The 17,998-nt window shown below is 35.6% G+C and overlaps 3 protein-coding genes across 4 annotated transcripts in view; 1 reads left to right on the top strand and 2 right to left on the bottom strand.

Moving 5' to 3' along the window:
- The window catches only part of LOC132203483 (senecionine N-oxygenase-like), a 31,350-nt gene that overhangs the window by 5,905 nt on the left and 7,447 nt on the right, over nucleotides 1-17,998 (bottom strand). The gene's annotated exons all lie outside the window — the stretch shown is intronic.
- Nucleotides 178-2,227, bottom strand: LOC132203484 (uncharacterized). Its single transcript, XM_059631292.1, has 3 exons — nucleotides 1,769-2,227; nucleotides 1,014-1,318; nucleotides 178-720 (listed from the first exon to the last, which is right to left on the bottom strand). Exons 1-3 carry the CDS (start codon nucleotides 2,198-2,200, stop codon nucleotides 189-191), a joined length of 1,269 nt encoding a protein of 422 aa, XP_059487275.1. The 5' UTR covers nucleotides 2,201-2,227; the 3' UTR covers nucleotides 178-188.
- On the top strand, nucleotides 3,154-17,538 carry LOC132203400 (aristaless-related homeobox protein-like). Of its 2 annotated transcripts, none has more exons than XM_059631175.1 (5): nucleotides 3,154-3,384; nucleotides 10,043-10,326; nucleotides 15,205-15,295; nucleotides 15,971-16,382; nucleotides 16,843-17,538. In XM_059631175.1, exons 1-5 carry the CDS (start codon nucleotides 3,207-3,209, stop codon nucleotides 16,958-16,960), a joined length of 1,083 nt encoding a protein of 360 aa, XP_059487158.1. In that variant the 5' UTR covers nucleotides 3,154-3,206; the 3' UTR covers nucleotides 16,961-17,538. The 2 variants fall into 2 exon arrangements, with proteins under 2 accessions (XP_059487158.1, XP_059487157.1); XM_059631174.1 differs by having other exon boundaries at nucleotides 15,950-16,382.

The raw sequence follows: 17,998 nt of genomic DNA, 5'->3' as shown, positions 1-17,998 counted from the left end.
TGTGAAGTTCAATTGAAACATTGCAAAACAGGTGATCGAGTACCTCTTTTGCAATACAAAGATTAAAAAATTTAGAATTGAAAGTCAAGATTTTTATGGAAATCTTAAAAATGCTTTCTTTTAAATAAAATTAATTTCTTGAAAATGAAAAAAATTTATTTTATGAGCGCTTGTCTTTCACCTTTATCTTAAACAATTGTGTCCATTTCAAAGATTAAATCTGCAATTGCGTTGGTCATATCCTTGCGAAATATTACATTAGTTTGGAAAACCTCAACAGCCTTGATCTTCCTCTTTTCCTCATCACCACCAGTGCCGAATAAATTTTTCAGATTTTCCTCGGAGAGCTCCTCGCCGTCTGGTGGCGAAATTTCTTCAAGAAAAGCAAGTGGGAATAAAGAAATGGTAAAAAGCATGCCGCCTAATCTTGATTCATCGTAGCCCTGAACAAATTGATCCAGATCGATTGGATCCGGGGTTGAATTGCTGATGGAGTTGAAGGTTTCTACATAGGTTTTGAGCAGACTCTTCTCATGCATTTTCCTGAAGTCACTCTTGATACTCAAGTACAAAAGGTACATCAGATCAGAGTAAACAGGAGCGTAACGAAGGACCTGCATGTCGATGAACCTGATTTCGAGCGGTTCGTCCGTGTCAGGGTGACTTCGGAACATGAAGTTGTTCACCCAGCAGTCGCCGTGACAAAGAGCATTCACGTACCTATGCCAGAAATTATGATAAGTTTTGATTTTATTTTTTATCTCAATTATGTATGAAACGTTAACTTTAGTCATGTTTAAATATAATTTTTGAAATATTTATTGTTTGAAATTTATCAATAATTAATCAAAATATAAGGTATCAAAATATAAATTTACGCCTACTGTAATTAATTGTTGTTTTCTACTATTTTGTTTAATTTATGGATGATTCTTCTGTTTTTTTTTTATTATTTTATTTTAGTTCTTTTTTTAATTAACTGTTTTTAAAATTTAGCAAAGCAATATACACACCTAGGATCGGCTTTGCAAGATTTAACCAAGCATGGAAAAACGTTGCCTTGCAGGTCCTCAAGCCAGTCTGTATATTTTTTAATTCTGTCCAAATCGTCTTTGTAAATGTGCTTCATTAAGGGCACAACAGTGCAGATAATGGTGCCACTGACCATCTGCCTAAAGGTCTTTCCACCGTCCCCCTCTAGCAGCACATCTCGCTCAAAAAGCTCAGGCATCTCTTTCAGCCAGTCCGTACCTTGCGAAGACGCGTGGAACTTTGCCAACTCGCGTATCACCATTCTTACATGGCTTAAAGTAAGCACCTAGATGATAAAACATTTTAAATTTCATATTTTTAATCAATTATCACCATTTAAAGAGTTCCATTTATTTAGAAATTTCTTTGTTTATTTTACTTTTTTTAATTTTTAAAACATTAAACATTACTTTAAGCTTCAAGTAAAGCTGCAATTAGGTTAATAAACTTTATAAAACTACTAAAAAGCTATGTAAAAGTTATTAAAATTATTTACTTCAAGTTAATGCAACAGTACCCTTCATTTACTAACAAAATAAATAAATTTAGTATAGAATTAACCATTTTTTTTCATCACTTAGACAGATCATGTTCCGAGAGGAAATGTAGAGGACTTTCAGTTATACTTATAAATTTAATTTAAGTGAATTTTTGGAGATACAATATTAACAATAAATAATAATAATAGCAAGTTAGAAATGAATTAATAGTGCGCATTAATATAGAATTAACCAACTTGTTCCTCAAGCTCTCCAAGGTTTTTGATAATAGAGGAAAAACCAGACAGGCCCAGGTCTTCCATCACAATAGTGCTGGCCGAGTGTGTGAAAAAGCATTCAACCACCTTCAGGTCAGGACACTTCCTTTTCATCAGCGGGAAGCACCTCGTGAAAAAAGCGGCCTCCTGGTCGAAAAGTCGCATTTCCTGCGCCACCTTCCTTTGCGCCTCCATCACTGGCAACCTTTTGACCACAAACTGCGCCACCTTAATTTCTCCACTGGGTACCTGACAGGTCGCTCGAACCCTGAAGATACTCGACATGAAACCCTGAACTGTCTCTGTGCCCTTGAGCACTTCGTAATCGACCAGGGCGGCATCTCCGCCATGCAAAGTTTTGACCGCTGCGATCACATCGCCAGGGTGTACGTGCAACTTCAAATCAGACATCACTGCGACTGCTTTGAGTCAATATGTAGTAATCAAGAAAAGTGAGTCTATTATAACTTTTATCTCTAGCACTAAAATGAAGATAAAAATTACAGGTCAATCGTTATCATTCCAGCAGATAATTGTGATCATTTGAAAAAAAAATGCAGACGTGGTAATTTGATTTAAATTACAATCAGAAAATTGAAGTTAAAATGAGAAAGAAGATAAGCTTATCCCTTTAAATAAAAACTTTAGAAATACTGTGCATAAACGGCCAAATATTTTGTGCAAATAAGTAATTAAAACATTGACGTAATAAAGAATAATTAAAAACAAAGCAATTATTAAAAACCCTTACAATTAAATAACAAGCTGAGCAATAATTTGATTTTATATTTAATTTTCAGTAAAGTTCAAAGTTATTACAAATTATTTTCTATTAAATACTGTAAACAAATGAATACAGTTTGTGTAGACAATGAGGAATTATGCAACCCGCTTCACAAATCTTCCCTATAAATGGGAGTATAGTAAAACAATTTTCATTGTTTCCTACAGTAAAAATATCAATATGTCTGCTTATAATTAAAATTAAGTGTCAATATAGCATGAATTAAAATTATTATGTTATTTGTATAAGTATCGCAAGTCGATTGGGAAATTTTAAATAATTTTTAAATTAACTTGATTCGAGTGCAGCTTCAACAAGGAGCAAATTGTTGCAGAACAGAGCCATACCCACCCCCGCATATTCGCGATCGGAGCGAAATAATATCATTTGGACGCGCGGCCGTGGCTAGAGGACAAAATATAAAGGGATCATTGAGTGGCGCGTCGAATCAGATTACTAAGCAGCGCGCATTATTGGCTCCGGATCCTGGGTGACGGCGGGCTGGATTGGCTGGCCGGGTGGAAGGGAGAAGCCGCAGCCGCCGAGGGTGCTCGCTCCGGAGGCGGCAGTCACACTCGTGCACTCGGTCGTCGAGGGTTGCGAACGCGCACAGAAAGCACCCCCGCTCAGTGAATGCTGGGCAACGTGATGCAGCCGCGCACCAACGCAGCCGACCTGACCGACACCGGCAGACCTGGCGAGCAACACCTGCACGCCAAGTCCAGCAGGGTCTACAGCATTGACCAGATCCTGGGCCACCACGCCGCCAGCAGACCTTGCGTCTCGCCCCCGGGCGCCCTCCGTGCAGAAGGTGAGCAACAATATCTTTGAAAATTTCCACACAAATTAACGATTAAGATTTAATTTAAAAAATTTATCAATCTCTTTAATACTGTCCGGAAACACAAGGAAATAATAATATTATGGCCTTATAAAGATTCTTTAGAATGATTGAAAGATACAAAAAATTATTTCTATACCAAAAACACAATGAAATTGCTATTGACAAATATAGGGAAAGATATTGGATAAGGTGTTATTAATTAGATTTTTTGACAATTAATATTTATATATAATTTTGATTACTAATTTTTGGTTGAAAAATTATATTTACTCAATTAATATATCACTGCTCATAACGAGGTAAATCAATCAGAATTTCAAAGAGAATATATAATTCAATTTGAAAAAGAAATAAGAAAAATTTAGATTTCTAAACATGCGTTTAAAAGTGAATTAAAAAAAAATAAATTATTAGAATAAAAATCTCGTTATGGGCAGTAAATGCCTTTATGATAGATCATTTAACACAATTTGAAACTAAAAATTTAAATATCAGTGCCTAATAGATATTCTAGAAATAATTTATAAACCATGAAATATAATGAATTATTATTAAAATATTAAATAATTGAATTTTAAAACTTTTACAAATTATCAATAAATCAAAATAATTGTTATTTAAAGAATTTACGCTATTATTTTTTTGAAGAAAAATTTTCTGTAAGAAAAAAATTGTTTTGTTAATAATTTTTCATAGTTAGAAAATTCTAGAATAACCCATTAATAGTGTTCTAATTATTAATAGTATCCATTATTTATTATTTATTTTCACATTTTATTTACAATAAAATGTGAGTCAAGTTGTATTTTATTGCATTTTGTGGAGTTATATTGTTGAGGAAAATTGAAAATTAATTACTTTTAAAATCGATTTTTATGATTACCTACAAACAATGTTGTGAATAAAATTAATATAAATAACAATTTTGCCTCTCAGCAAATTACTTGCTTGATTGATTGATTAATTAATTAGTTCGAACGTGCCAGGTTTATTGTGCCTCGTAATTGTTCATTAAATTTCCAATTAAACAATTATAGATCGCACCGAAAATGGATTCATAATTCCCCAAAGTTAAATTTAACGGCGGCAAGTATGTAATTATTAGAAGTAAATAGCAAAACACAATTAACCTGAGGTTCCTAAGTGCGGTCGGTCTGGAAAATTGAGAGCCTTTTCTTGTCTTAAAAGGCGGCACCTCATGACGCAACAAATTTTGACACACCAACAACACTCACACATCATCTCTCATTCATGACCTCGCTCAACGTTTTAAAAGTAAATAAAAACGCCAGACGAAGAAAATCGGCTCGTAAAACGGAAATATTGTTCCCTATAATTAGCCTTCGATGGGGTGGTTTACGTGACTCAACCAGTTTAATTCTTTTTTCTTATCACAATTTCTCATTGGGAAAGAACTATCTGTTTGTTTTGACGCGTCGTTATATCACAATTTAATAGATTAGAAAAGAAAGTTCCCTTCTATATACCTTAAAAAGTCTTTTGGAATAATTTCTACATAGGGGTTATAGAGTTGTAAAACCGCAGCAGGCTAATAATAAATTCTCAATTCTCCCATTGGTGACGAGAAGAATGAAAGGCTCATTATGCCGCGTGTTTGACATGTTGCGCGCTCAACAAATTATGACATGTTGTGTCAAGAAATCCAGACTGTGAGCCCTTTTTTTAAAACTTTTTTATTTACCGCGCACCAATTCTCACACTCGTTTATTCAAATTAATAAACATAAATCTGCATAAGCATTCGTCCAAATAAAAGATATTTTGATCGCTCGTCCCGAGGCGCAGTCGGATGTGAAAGGGTTCTCGGTCGCTTTTTTATTTCGTTTTTTAAAGCGCGGAGGATTTTAAGGAGCTCTGCGGGTTTTGTGGTGGCGCGAAGGGGTGCATTGCGCGCAGAAAACTCGTACAATGCGTTCAGGCAAGCATTCTCTCTTCTTTTCGAGTGCTCAAGGTGCGGAGATTGAGATTTATTATATTTTTAAAAGAGAAGAACGGCGCGGTTGCACCCTCTGTTGCGTCGGAAGAATGAGCCGCGGCCGTTTAATATGATCTGAGATCGCCGAAAAATCCCTTTAAGACTTCAAATAGCTTGAATTACTCCATTAGCACCTTCAGAAAATAAGCCCTTAATAATAAAGAAAAAAATATTGGTAAATTATTTTACAAAAAAAACCTTGGAAAATAGTTTCCAAAGCAAATTTGTTCTTACTATTTTTAAATACACCCGAAAGTGGACAATAAAAATTTATTCGTATTCAAATTCAACTGATTCCTTTTATTTTCAAACAAAGAGATGTCTTGTCGCTTTGACACGTTTCAATTGCAAACCAGTTTCTTTTCGACCTCATTAACAAGCCTGGTTATAACAAACTTACAACTAGTCCGATAGCCTCGACAACTCTCTCATATATATGATTTCTTTTCACCCTATTAAAATAACATTTCAGCCCCATTAAGCACGAATCCTCGGACTCAGGTGCAACAAAGGGTTGCTTTTTCATATTACAGAGACCGTTCGCCGCCTCGGGCCGTTTCGTTCGAGATGCCTGCGTTCATTTTTGACAGGCACACAATGGCCAATGTAACTGCATGTGGTGTATCAAAAGCAGCTCACATCAAAATATTGTCCGCCTCTCGAAAGGATCTCGCTCTTTTGTATACTTTTGTTGCACTTTCAAGAGGCATCGCCGCGATAAAAACCGCTCGCTCGGAAGTAATGAGACGGATAAATTATTATTTTCGTTTGCGCGACCGCCCGTAATTGAGAGACTCGCTTTTTATTCATACCAAGCTCGGTGGAATTTTTCGCGTGCGAGTGAGAGGAGAGCACTTGGGATGGTTTTGTTCGCGCCATGACTGTGGCCATTGTGGCGGAAGAAAATTGATCTGTTGAAAGAGGAAGGGACTGGCAGCTAATTAATGTCTGCAGCGTAACCAGACTGCAGACGTTCAAATCACCCACATCTTTCAAACTCCAACCACCTCCACATTGAATTAAGCTAAAAAATTCAATATATAAGAGGCATTTTAGAATTTATGAACACAAAAATTAATATTTTCCTCTAAAAATATTTGTAATATTTTTATCATTAACGTTTTCAATTTATTTTTTTTTCTTTGCTTATGATAATGATGCAAATTTATTTCCTTGGAGTCCCATAAGTATCTTTGAAATCAAGAAAATTTAATAATTCATTTATAATATTTCCATAAAAGAGAGAAAACAAATTTAATTTTATTTCCAGCTTTTCCATTATTATAAGGTAAAGTTAAAAAAATATGTAAAGTCGTGTAGAGTTAATAAAATAAAAAGACTATTTCCTTAATTTTGACGTCAATTTTTTGATGAGGATTTTATCTTATAATATGTCTGGACGATAACTGATGCTTCATAAACTTTGTGTTCTTTTTAATCATAAAAACAAAGTTTAATGAATTTTTCAACATTGTTTTTTTAATATCTCAAAAATGTTCTTCATTTATCGTTTTTATTTCTGTTGATCTTTTGATAAATATTGAATATTGAATCATTATTATCATTTAAAAATTTTGATAAATGAATTTTGAATGATAAAAATAATTAATATATAAAAAAATTATTATAATATAGTTATTCAAAACGTTTGAGGTTTGAGATAGTATTTAAGACCTTTATTGTACAGGCATATTCATGCTTCAAAAGTTTGAAAGAACCTCTTTGGTGCCTTCCGGGACACCACCTGAAATTAAATGCATCAGCCCACAATTGCGGCTATAAGATTATTATTTTGCTCCCGCGAGCACATAATACCACGTATGCCCAGCATCCATTTATCGTCGCAGAGTTCCCGTCAAATCGAAAACGAGCATAATTGAATGAGGCCGCGAGATGAGCTGAGGAATAATAATTGAGGCAGAATGGCTGGTTGCATCCATTCTAATTCAAATATGGCATGGCAAGACGCCGCGCTGCGAGGCATCATTCAAAACAGCTCTCCGTCTCAGCTGCACAATAAAACACGTAATAAAGCGCCCATTGTGCATTTGAATTAAACTATATTCGCTCAAACGAGATATAGAGCGGCGTATCGTTGTCATTTGCTGTCGTTGTGCTCAAAGCAAAGGGAGGCTCATTAGCCGAGCGCACGCTCATCAAGGCGTGATCGAGTGCATCCTCCTTAATTGTTAGAATGCACTGCTTTATTGCTTTGTTATTAATCCACATTATCAGAGTATATTTAAATGGTATTGACGTTTCTTTGAAGTATCTATGATCACTTCAGATGTGTGTTTGTTTCTAATTACATATTGACGATATTGATTATAGAAAACAATTTGTTAATCTGAAGGATTAAAAGGACCAAATGAAATTTTGTACAATAACATTAACTTTTTGAATGGCATTAGCAAATTAAGTTATCAAATAATAAGATGTACAAAAATACATGGAAAATAACTTTTAATTGGAAAGTAAATAGTTTTTTGAACCCAATAAACAAATTTCTGAAACTAAATTCAATAAAACTAAGTCAATTAACGTTCAAATTATACAATCATAATTCAATGATTTTAAACTTTGAACAAATTTTATTTTGTATACCAAAAAACAATGTGTCATAAAGTTTCTGAAAAAGTTTATTTTATGACATAGTCAAATTTCGGGAAGAAATGATTTGCGTTTCTTAATGTGTTATAATTATTTTTTCATTGGTTTTTTCTGAAACAAATCGAATTTACATTATGAAAAATTATACATACATATATAATTTTGTAGCTGCTGTGAATTTCAAACTGCCTTTTCGTTTGGCAACTTCATGAAAAAAGGCTTGACGTGCACTGCGCTAATTACTCACACTTAATTGAGCGTCAAATGCTAATCGTGCGAAACCCCTTCTTCTCTCGTTTAGTCGCAATTAAAAGCGCTGCGGCTCATCCCCCTCGTGAAAATCTCTTCAGCTCTTTAGCATAAACAGATCTAGTTTTCTGGTCGCGCGCTCCAAATAGAGGCTCACAATGGAGATTAGTCGACGTTGCACGCTCTCACAAAGGCGCCGACAGGAATAAGAGACACCTACGAGCTGCCTAATTAGGCAGCAGCGATTATTTTCCACCACCGAACCAACCACCCCCTGGCTGCTCGATACATGCACGCTTTCAGAATCAAAAAGCTCCACGCCTTTTCGCCATCAAAAAAACAGAGCACTCGCCTTAAAGTGCCTCTGCGCTAAACCCACATAATGGCTCTGTGTGTAAACGATAAGCTCTCAAGCTAAGCTATTTCTAACAGACAAACAAACAAGAGATTTCCTTATGAAAGAAATTTTGAATATCTGGAAATCTTCACGAGAGAGCAAAAAGGATTACGCTCTTATTTGAGGTACTTAACGTTATGCATTGTTGAATTAAATTTTCCTACACAAAAGTTCTGCTATATCCAAAATAATTTTATTCGTTGTGAATTTATTTTAAATTCTGCGAACAATTAGCACAATTATTTCTATTTTTATAATTTTTGCTTTTTATTTCTATAATTAAAAGATGCAATTTAAACAACATAATGCAATTTCATCAAAACAAATTAAAAGGTGGTAACAACTATTTTAATAAATAACACAAACAAATGTAATAATGGTCCACAGAAATGCTTAAAGATTTTGCCTACTTTTTAAAACATTGACTGGGTACAAATGGGGGGGGGGGGGAGTAGTTCAAATTTCAAAAACTTCTTTTTAGTTCAATTTACACAATTGTTTCCTCAAACACAAAGTGTCACCATTAGAAAAAAAAATTATTTAAAATTGTTAAATCAAACTAGACACAAGTTCTTTTCATGTTGCATGAAGAAAATTTCATCAACCATAATTTATTTCATTGGTTTTGAAACTTTTTGACTTGCCACAGGTTATACACATGATTAAACGTGGAAATTAATTGGCATTTATAATCTGCTTGGTAAAAAGGCGGTGCTTGTATGAGAGCATCAATAATTCTTTGCTGATGCACGTTTCGACTCTTATTTTGCGCCGCCGCTCTGCTACATTTTAATCCGCTCGCTCACTCACTCGCGCTGGCCGGGGTCTATCAATAAAAAATTATATGATGAGCAAGAGAGAGCAGGCAGGACAGGAATGAAAAAGGAGGAGTTAAGCTGTACGAAGCCAGCCAGCCATTTCATCGCGCGCGCAGTGCTACGTGCGGATCCGAAGTAATAAAGGGAGATGAATTCAAAAAGAGGATTAATAACTCCCTTTTTATTTGTACTTTTGAATGTAGTTCATTATAAAACATGGAAATTGTGTATTACACACGACGCCGCCGACTCAGCAGTCACGCTCGCCGCTTTTTCCAATATGGGAAAAAAATTCAAATTTTTGATCTGACAAAACACATCTCGAACACGAAACGACTAATGAACTCATTTGCTTTGGATTTTGCACATAATCTCCGTGAAATCAAAACAAATTCCAAAGAGAGTTTTCCCAGTAGCGCGCCAATTTATTTGAGAGCCATCCATCTACTTTGTTGCAAAAAATAAACAACTCTCCCTTTTAATGAATTTCAATATTAAAACGCAGCATTTTCCGCATTTTTTTCCCTAATCACAAAATTTGTGTTTTATTTTTCAGACGCCGACTCGAGTCGTTTGGAGAGCGCTTCGACAAGCTCTGGTGACACAGAGCATGGAGGTGATGAGGCGGCCAATGGCCTCGGCGGCTCCGACATGGGCCACGGTGGCATGGACGACGGTGACGACATGAACAAGCCACGCAAAATTCGTCGCAGCCGCACCACGTTCACCACCTACCAGTTGCACCAGCTCGAGAGGGCCTTCGAAAAGACGCAGTACCCAGACGTCTTCACCAGAGAAGAACTCGCCATGCGACTCGATCTCAGCGAGGCCAGAGTACAGGTCAGTTACAATTTTTAAAATTTACACGTAACCAACCAATTTAAAATTAATGTAAAAAATTATCGAAATTTTAAATTAATCAAAAGCCAGATAATTTAGATATTTTCAATCTCAACATACATTATGTTTTATTGCTCCCCTTACAAAATAAAACGTATGCAAATAATTATTATCTTATTATAAATTTTATAAAAATATGCTAGTGTGGGTTCACCGCGGCGGCCGTGTCTCTTTTGATGTCGGGCGTTTTAGCAGACCTCTGCTAGTTGTGATACCCTTTCTGCTCATTTTTCCAATTTCAATTTTTTTTGTATGACTTGAGTAGAATAAATAATAATAATAATAATAATAATAATAATAAAATAGCTTATACGCTTATGACAGAAATAAATTTGCTATATTTATATGTGCAACATACAAATGTTTGCAATTAAAAAAAAAAAAAATAAATAAATAGTAAACAAGCGGAATTTTTACCTAGTTGACTTTCAGGTTGGGTGAAGTTAAAATTAAAGCATATCGAAATTGCAAAATAAATTAAATTCGTGCACATAAGAGGCCAGTATTATTTGAAGTTAAAAGAATTGATTCGGTCTCGTATTCTAATCTGGAAAAAATAATGTCTATAATTTAAAAAAATGGAGACTAATCAATTATTACTTGCTTTTATTTAATTAAAAATTTAATTCCAATAATTACTAGAAACAAATAATTTTTGTAATTTGACCTCTCGATGCAAATTATCCACAGCAATTAGCAGATAACAAACTAATTGCAGCCGCAATTCTCTCCCCGCCGTTTTATCTGCTCGACCACCCCCTCTAAGCCTCCAGACGAGAGAGACAACCGCGCGCGAATCCTGCTAATTACCGATATTAAAAGTCGGCCGCTTCCTCCTGCAGCTTAATGAAATAGAATGCGAGAGCACGTGTCGGTCGGGCAGGTCGTGGGAGAGACTCACGGCCCGGCTAAATCCGCCGAGCGCTCTTTTCTCACCCCCTCACTTGCATTGTGTTGTGCGTTTTATACTCGCATTGTGCAGATTACAAAATCGTTTTCTTATTCAGCCAATTATCCGTCATTAGCTGGCGTGTTCGTAATAAGAGAGTCGGCGCGCGTGTCATTACGCAATCAATATAATTAATTTCGTATTAGGGCAGCTGCCGGGAGTGGATGTGTGTGGATAAAGCGTGGGGCGCATTGTGTTCCAGATTTTATCGCGCCGCCGGCTAATAAAATGCAATAAAACGGAACCCTTGCTTGCTTGTGTGTCCCCAGAACTGCGCGACTGCCGAGCACACAGCGCATAGACACGCGCACGTTTTATTAAAAAAAGTAGGAACGAGGTTGTGAAACCCAGGTTAATTGTTCAAGGGAAATTCTTCTTGATCCCGTTATAAAAATAAAGTTGTTATTGTGCATTGGTCATGTGATATTGTAATCAGGAGATAATTTAAATAATAAAACATAAATACATAATTATTATTTTTTTAAAACAAACAATGATTTTACTAATTATAATATTTAATGTCTTCATTATAATAAATTTCTATTACGTTTTTTATGCAATGTATTATTTTAGTAGCAATAATGTTTTTAAAAATTTTAAATCATGAAGTTAATTGGTCAAATAAAAAAATTTCTGTATAATGGAAATAATTTTCAAATTATATTGGTAACATTAAAGGTAGACAATATCTCCTTAAATTAAATTAAATTTACATGCTTCATGCATACCTCAGATCTGGTGTTAATTCATTCATTTATTTTCGCTCACACATGATTAATTGTTTTTAATAAATATTGGTGATGATGACTAATTAAAACGATTAAAATAAAAATTAAATAACAAAAGTCAGGAGCAATAAGAAAATCAATAACATAGGTAGAGCATACAAATTGCTTTTAAACTAGATTTATGTTGAGCATTATTGTGAACTTGACGAAATAATAATTCCAAATTAATTGGCAGTGCAGGAAACACGCATCAGGTTGCTGCTGCTGGTGTTTCTGCTCAAGCTTGTTTGCGGATGAAAATTTCAAGCGCACACATTCGCAGCGTGCGCAAGCTAATTAATTTCAATAGGATTATTTTGCGTTGTTGACTTCGCTCGTTGGTGCTCGCGGGAATCGGGGATGCGCGTGTGCGGTTTCAGAGCTTGAGATGATGCGCTTAACGTGGTGCTAACTAATTTTGCAGGAAAATCTCACAAGCTTGAAAACGTCAAGAGTTTGTTGAAGAGGAACTAAATTAAAATTATTTTTAACGCTGAAAATATGATAAAAATGGGAAAATTAGCTGTATTATTGAGATCAATTTTTATCTACTTATGTAGATTGTTGAGAATTTCACTATTTACTTGGAGATGACATGCCGTGGAAAATTTAGGTTTCATTTATTTCTTCAGTTCCATAATTTTGGCTTCAACATTCAAATAGTGCTCCTCAAAATAAATCATGCACTGATATCAAAACATTAATTTCCTCGAATTTCTGATTAAATTCAATATCATTATAAATTTAAAGACGAGTAAAGAATATCATTCTTGATTTCATTTCAACACGTATATGTACAAAGCATTAAAAACAAATTGAAGGTAGGCAACATGCTACACACAAAAGTTGCTCAGGTTGCAGTATTAAAAATAAAAATGAAAAATATTTTTAAATAAAATTTAAAATTTTAAAAATTTATTTCGGGCTTTTCCATGATCATCTCCTCGAGTGTCAACTTCTTCAAACAAAATTTAAACGATTCAACATTTTTCTTTGAAAAAAAAAATTAGTGTTCCCAATATTCTTTGTGTGTTTTTGAGTCTATCTAAGTTGCCAAAAACGCCCGTTCAGCCTGAAATAAAAATAGAATCAGCACGTCCAGGTCAAATAAAAGCGTCGTTGATTGGCCGAATTAAAAGGCAATTGAGTGGCCAGGGTGTAATGGGTCCGCGTGTGGGTCTCGTCAATTGTGTAATTACCCCGGCGGCCGAGCACGCAGAGACACAATTGGCATCCGATTACCTATCATTGTGCTGTGCCGGCGCTTCATCTAACCAACTTATTCGGGGGCGAATTCAACCCTCTCTTTCACTTTTTTTTCCGCCGCGCCGCAACAATAGGCAGTCGATTGGCCGCATAATGTGCATGAATGTGTATGTGTGTGGGTCGGGGAAAAACGAGCCAGAGAGAGAAACACAAGCGCTGATGAAGAGCAGATTAAACGCGTCTAATTGTTTCCAATTAGCGGTGTGTTCGCTGATGACGCGCAATTATTGCGATGCCGCGATAATCGGCGCCGAATTGTCTGCCACAGAATCGAGCGTGGAGAGAATAACTAACGAGGCAAAGTAGAGGGGCTCCTCAAGAGCGAAGTAGTGACGATGAGGACTTTGCATGTAAGAGATGAGGACCACCTGCTTGTCATTGAATGTTTAAATTAAGCAGGGGCGGGAGTTTCACTCAACTACTTTTGCTCTAAAACCTTAAATTGGAGTCTCTTGAAATTTACAAACATGAAAAGGAACTAGTTATTTTCAAGCACTGAATTATTCTCCAAAATTTTGTCTCTAACGGTCGGTATTATTCAATTGTGAGCTCGAAAATCAATAATCCTAACCAGATTAAACCATTGTATTGTATTTCTTTGATATTAGGTGCTATATTTATTTATTAGCTAATTACGGCTAACTATAGTGAAATTATAGTTTTTATTTATTAGAAAGGCATTTGATTTTTTGGTAAAATTATAAAATATTTGATTTTGAAAGTGATATAATATTAAACTATGAATGTTAAGAATTGCCACTTACGTCTTCCAGCAATTAATACTTCTTAGCTGACCGAGACGAGGAGGGGAATTTTAATTTACATCTTAATTCAATGCACTTTATTTGCAGTATAAAATTATGCAATTATACTATACCACTCTACTCCTTCAGAAATTCCAAGTTAAAAGCTGAAAGTAATTGTCACAACAATTAAAATGTTTAGAACTTTTAATTAAAATTAAAATTAATCTTCGTGAAATTGCTCAAAATATATTATTTTGGTTTCGTGTTTTTCATGGAGGGAAACAGTATTTTACTTATGTACATTACATTAATTATTATGCAAACTGAATTAAATTATTTAACAAAAAGGGAAAAATTTTAAAACTGCAACAACTCGGCACACTAAAACCCATTTTTAACATTTGTATCAGATTTAGCTTTAAAATTGTAAGCACTCTGCGTTTCGTTCTGTCGTCGACAACTACAGTAATTTCGCTCAAATTAAATTATTAAGTCTCCGGTTGCGGCGCGTCTGACTAATTTGCGCTCCACTCTCTTTTCTCATACGTACTCGGCTGGTAATAATTTCTTCTTACTTATTACGCCGCTTTGTCTCGCGCGCGCAGCGCAGCCACTCGTCGCGGAAAACAACGGCTGCACGTTTAATATAAAAATTAGTAAGGAGCGCGCGCGGATTATTAAGTCCTCTTTGTTTCGCGCTCGCCTCCAATTATTTCGCGAGAATTATTTAGCAAACGCTGCAGAGCAGAGAGAAGGAGAGCAGGAAAAGAAATAATAGCCGCACTCGACGGATTAAGCTGAAAATTTTGTGTATTGACTCGAGCACCGTTTAATTACGCACGACAATTGCGTTGCGCGTCTTCAAGATAATTGGAGCAAATTCACAATGGCACAAAGAAAGACGAGGGAGCCGCTCTTTGTGCTCTCAGCCAATTATTTGGCGATTTGCGCGCCGAAGCCAATCATCAACTTTTCCCCGCAATTTCCAAGCAATTCGATTTGTATATAGTCGAGTATTTTATTTTTTGATCCGATTGCTTTCACCGCTTGGCAAGTGCGCATTTATAAAGAGAACTTTATTGTGTTGCAGGTCTGGTTCCAGAACCGCAGGGCGAAGTGGAGGAAGCGTGAAAAGGCGCTCGGCAGAGAGACCACTGGCTTTCTGCACGCTGAACAAGCAGGTGAGCTTCAAAACTACATTTATTGTTAGGCTGAATATCTTCTAAAAAGTCTTATTTTCACTGCCTTCATAGATGAATTTTTGAACGACAATAAACAACATTCAGCCGAGTTGTCAGTTGAATTTGGTTAAATTTAATATAAATTGATTTTTAAGTAATTGGCAATCCAAAAGCTTTACCTTGCCCAGGCTTTTAGATCGCCCTCAATATTTTTATTGTGTGCTCTGTATGAGCTTTTAAATTTTTAAACGTATATGATACAATTAGCAATAAATTGTTAACCACAGCACAAAATTAAATTTCAGTAGTTATTAATACAAACCTTATGAAACTGATCTAACAAAATAGTGGAATTATGAAAATCGCAACTTATTTGGTTCTTTTTTATGTATGGGATTAAACTTTAAAGGTTTTGTTCTTTCAGTTCCAAATATGCGATACATTAAAAAAAAAAAATTAGATTTTTTTCGGTGAGCAAATAGGCCTGATAAAAAAATTACTCTAGAAAAAATGGTTTCAAGATTGTCAAATCGTTATATTTAAATTTTTAAATACTGCTGATAATAAACTACTTTAATGAAGATTTCTGTCTGAATTTCTTATTTCGTGATAATTTCAAGCTTTGAAACGAGTTCCAAGTTAATCCCTAAGCAGGTTTCCCACTCCTTTTTCCAGGCATCCACGACTTCAACGTTCACGCACAATTGGCAGGCCTTCCTCACCTTGGTGGTGGCCCTCACGAGGCATTTTGGCCGGGCCCTGGAACTTTGGGCGCCGCTTTGGGTTTTGGGCCCATGTTGGGTCTCCCACCAGGCCTCAGCCTTCCGTGGGCAGCGGCTGCCGCTTCTGGAAAAGGGCCCTCGCCGCCCCTGCACGCCCTTTTGTCGCACTACGTGTTGGCGGCAGGGTTGCCCGGCCCTGGAGGTCTCGCAGGTTTTGTGCCACCTGGAGTGCTAGGCTCGCTGCAGCACTCTGCCGCCGCCTCCGTGGTGCCACCTCCGCAGTCGCCGCCTCACCCGCCCAAGGGTCGCAGTCCTGACGTTGAGGCTGAACAGGGTAGCAACGATGGAAAAGACGATGAAAACAGGTTTGTCTAAATTATTATTTAAATTCATTTCTTTGTTTTTTTTATTTTCGATACATTTTTTATCTTTTTAACATCTAATGGTAAAATGAAGTAGTATTTTTTTATTATAATTATTAAAAATTCAGCACAAAATTTAAATTTATATTAAAACCATAATTTATTAATTCATTAAAATTTGACATTATTTTACTTTAATTTTATGAGAAATTGCTCATGAGTGCATATTATTCCACTTTTTATCCATCCAAAGCTAACCTTTTAGGTAAAATTTTGAACTCTTTTGCATTCATTTTATTCTGAAATTCAAATATTTTTATATCTTCAAATAATTTTGATCGTGATTTCATCAGATTTCAAAATAAAATATCCACTACTAATACTAAATTATATTATTTTATTAGAAATTTAGATTTAAATTATTTGCATATTTTTAACTCCCTTTTTGCAATTTGTCTGGCAGGAAGAACAGTATTGAGGCGCTGCGATTGCGAGCCAAAGAGCACCAGGCGTTGCTGGAGCAGCGCTTTCTGGCAGCGGCGGCCAAGTCGGCGGCCGCGCAGGTGCAGGCCAAGTCATAAATCAGCGGTCGAATCCAATAAGCTTCATCCGCGCTCTCTGATCAGCCGCTGCTCTAGTTGATTTCCTTCCCACGCGTGTTTATCTAATTTATTACACCGACAAGTGTTTCGTTTCTCGCTCTCCTCCCGACTGCTGGGCTGGCTGATAACGCACGCCGATTAATTTTGTATTTATTATCATATGAAAAAAATCTATATCAGCAGCAAACGAGAACCCGCGCCCTTTTCTAGACTGATTTCTTTGTTCATTTTTAATACAAGCCTACGTATGTAAATAAAGAAAGTAAATTGACAATAAAGAATTACACTCGGAGCAGCCCGACGAATACATGGGCTTTTTCTTACATTTAAGAGCCTCGATTAAATATATAGAGTTAATTAAATATCATTAGTAAAATGAGCAAACTAGATTTGTTGACAAAGAACTTCAGCCCTTTTGTGCCCAGTTTTCTGTTTCCCCGTCATTAAATTATAGTGAATGTGATTCCACGAAAAAAAAATCAATAACAGATGTGAATGTCAACCGCGAATTCTATAGAAAAAAGTAAATATTGTACATTGTACGAGCCGTAGCGATAGATGTCAACATTATAATTATGTGTACTTAATTATAAACAAATAAAAAAATATCATTAAAAATAAAAAATTTTTAATTTTCCATGTACCCTGTTTTTAAAAATTGTTTTAGTTCTACTTCCATTTCTTATTTAAAAATAGTTTTTACCATACTTCTCAAATCAATTTTGGGGTTATCAGTGACCTCAAAAGTATCCATAAGTCCAAAATATTGTTGAAAATCCTTGCCTATTGAAGTTAATTCTTCAGCTTAATTGATGTTTGGGGCAGTTTGATGTTGAAAAGCGGCACCTTTTTTATTTTGGAGTGTGGACTGGAGATGTTTCACAGGCCACTTTTGACCTTTGGAATCGATTCAGAGAGCCGAGCTAAAATTGACACTATTGACCTTCCGTACTGAAACTTCATAATGCATTAAAGTAATTGATTGGAAGACTGCCATGATGAAAATGAACAGCCTCA

Source organism: Neocloeon triangulifer, unplaced genomic scaffold (assembly GCF_031216515.1).
Source record: "Neocloeon triangulifer isolate White Clay Creek 2 clone unplaced genomic scaffold, ASM3121651v1 ptg000017l, whole genome shotgun sequence".
Taxonomy (NCBI): Eukaryota; Metazoa; Arthropoda; class Insecta; order Ephemeroptera; family Baetidae; genus Neocloeon; species Neocloeon triangulifer.
The sequence above is the reverse complement of the archived record's forward strand: the minus strand, read 5'-3'. Positions and strand labels throughout refer to the sequence as shown.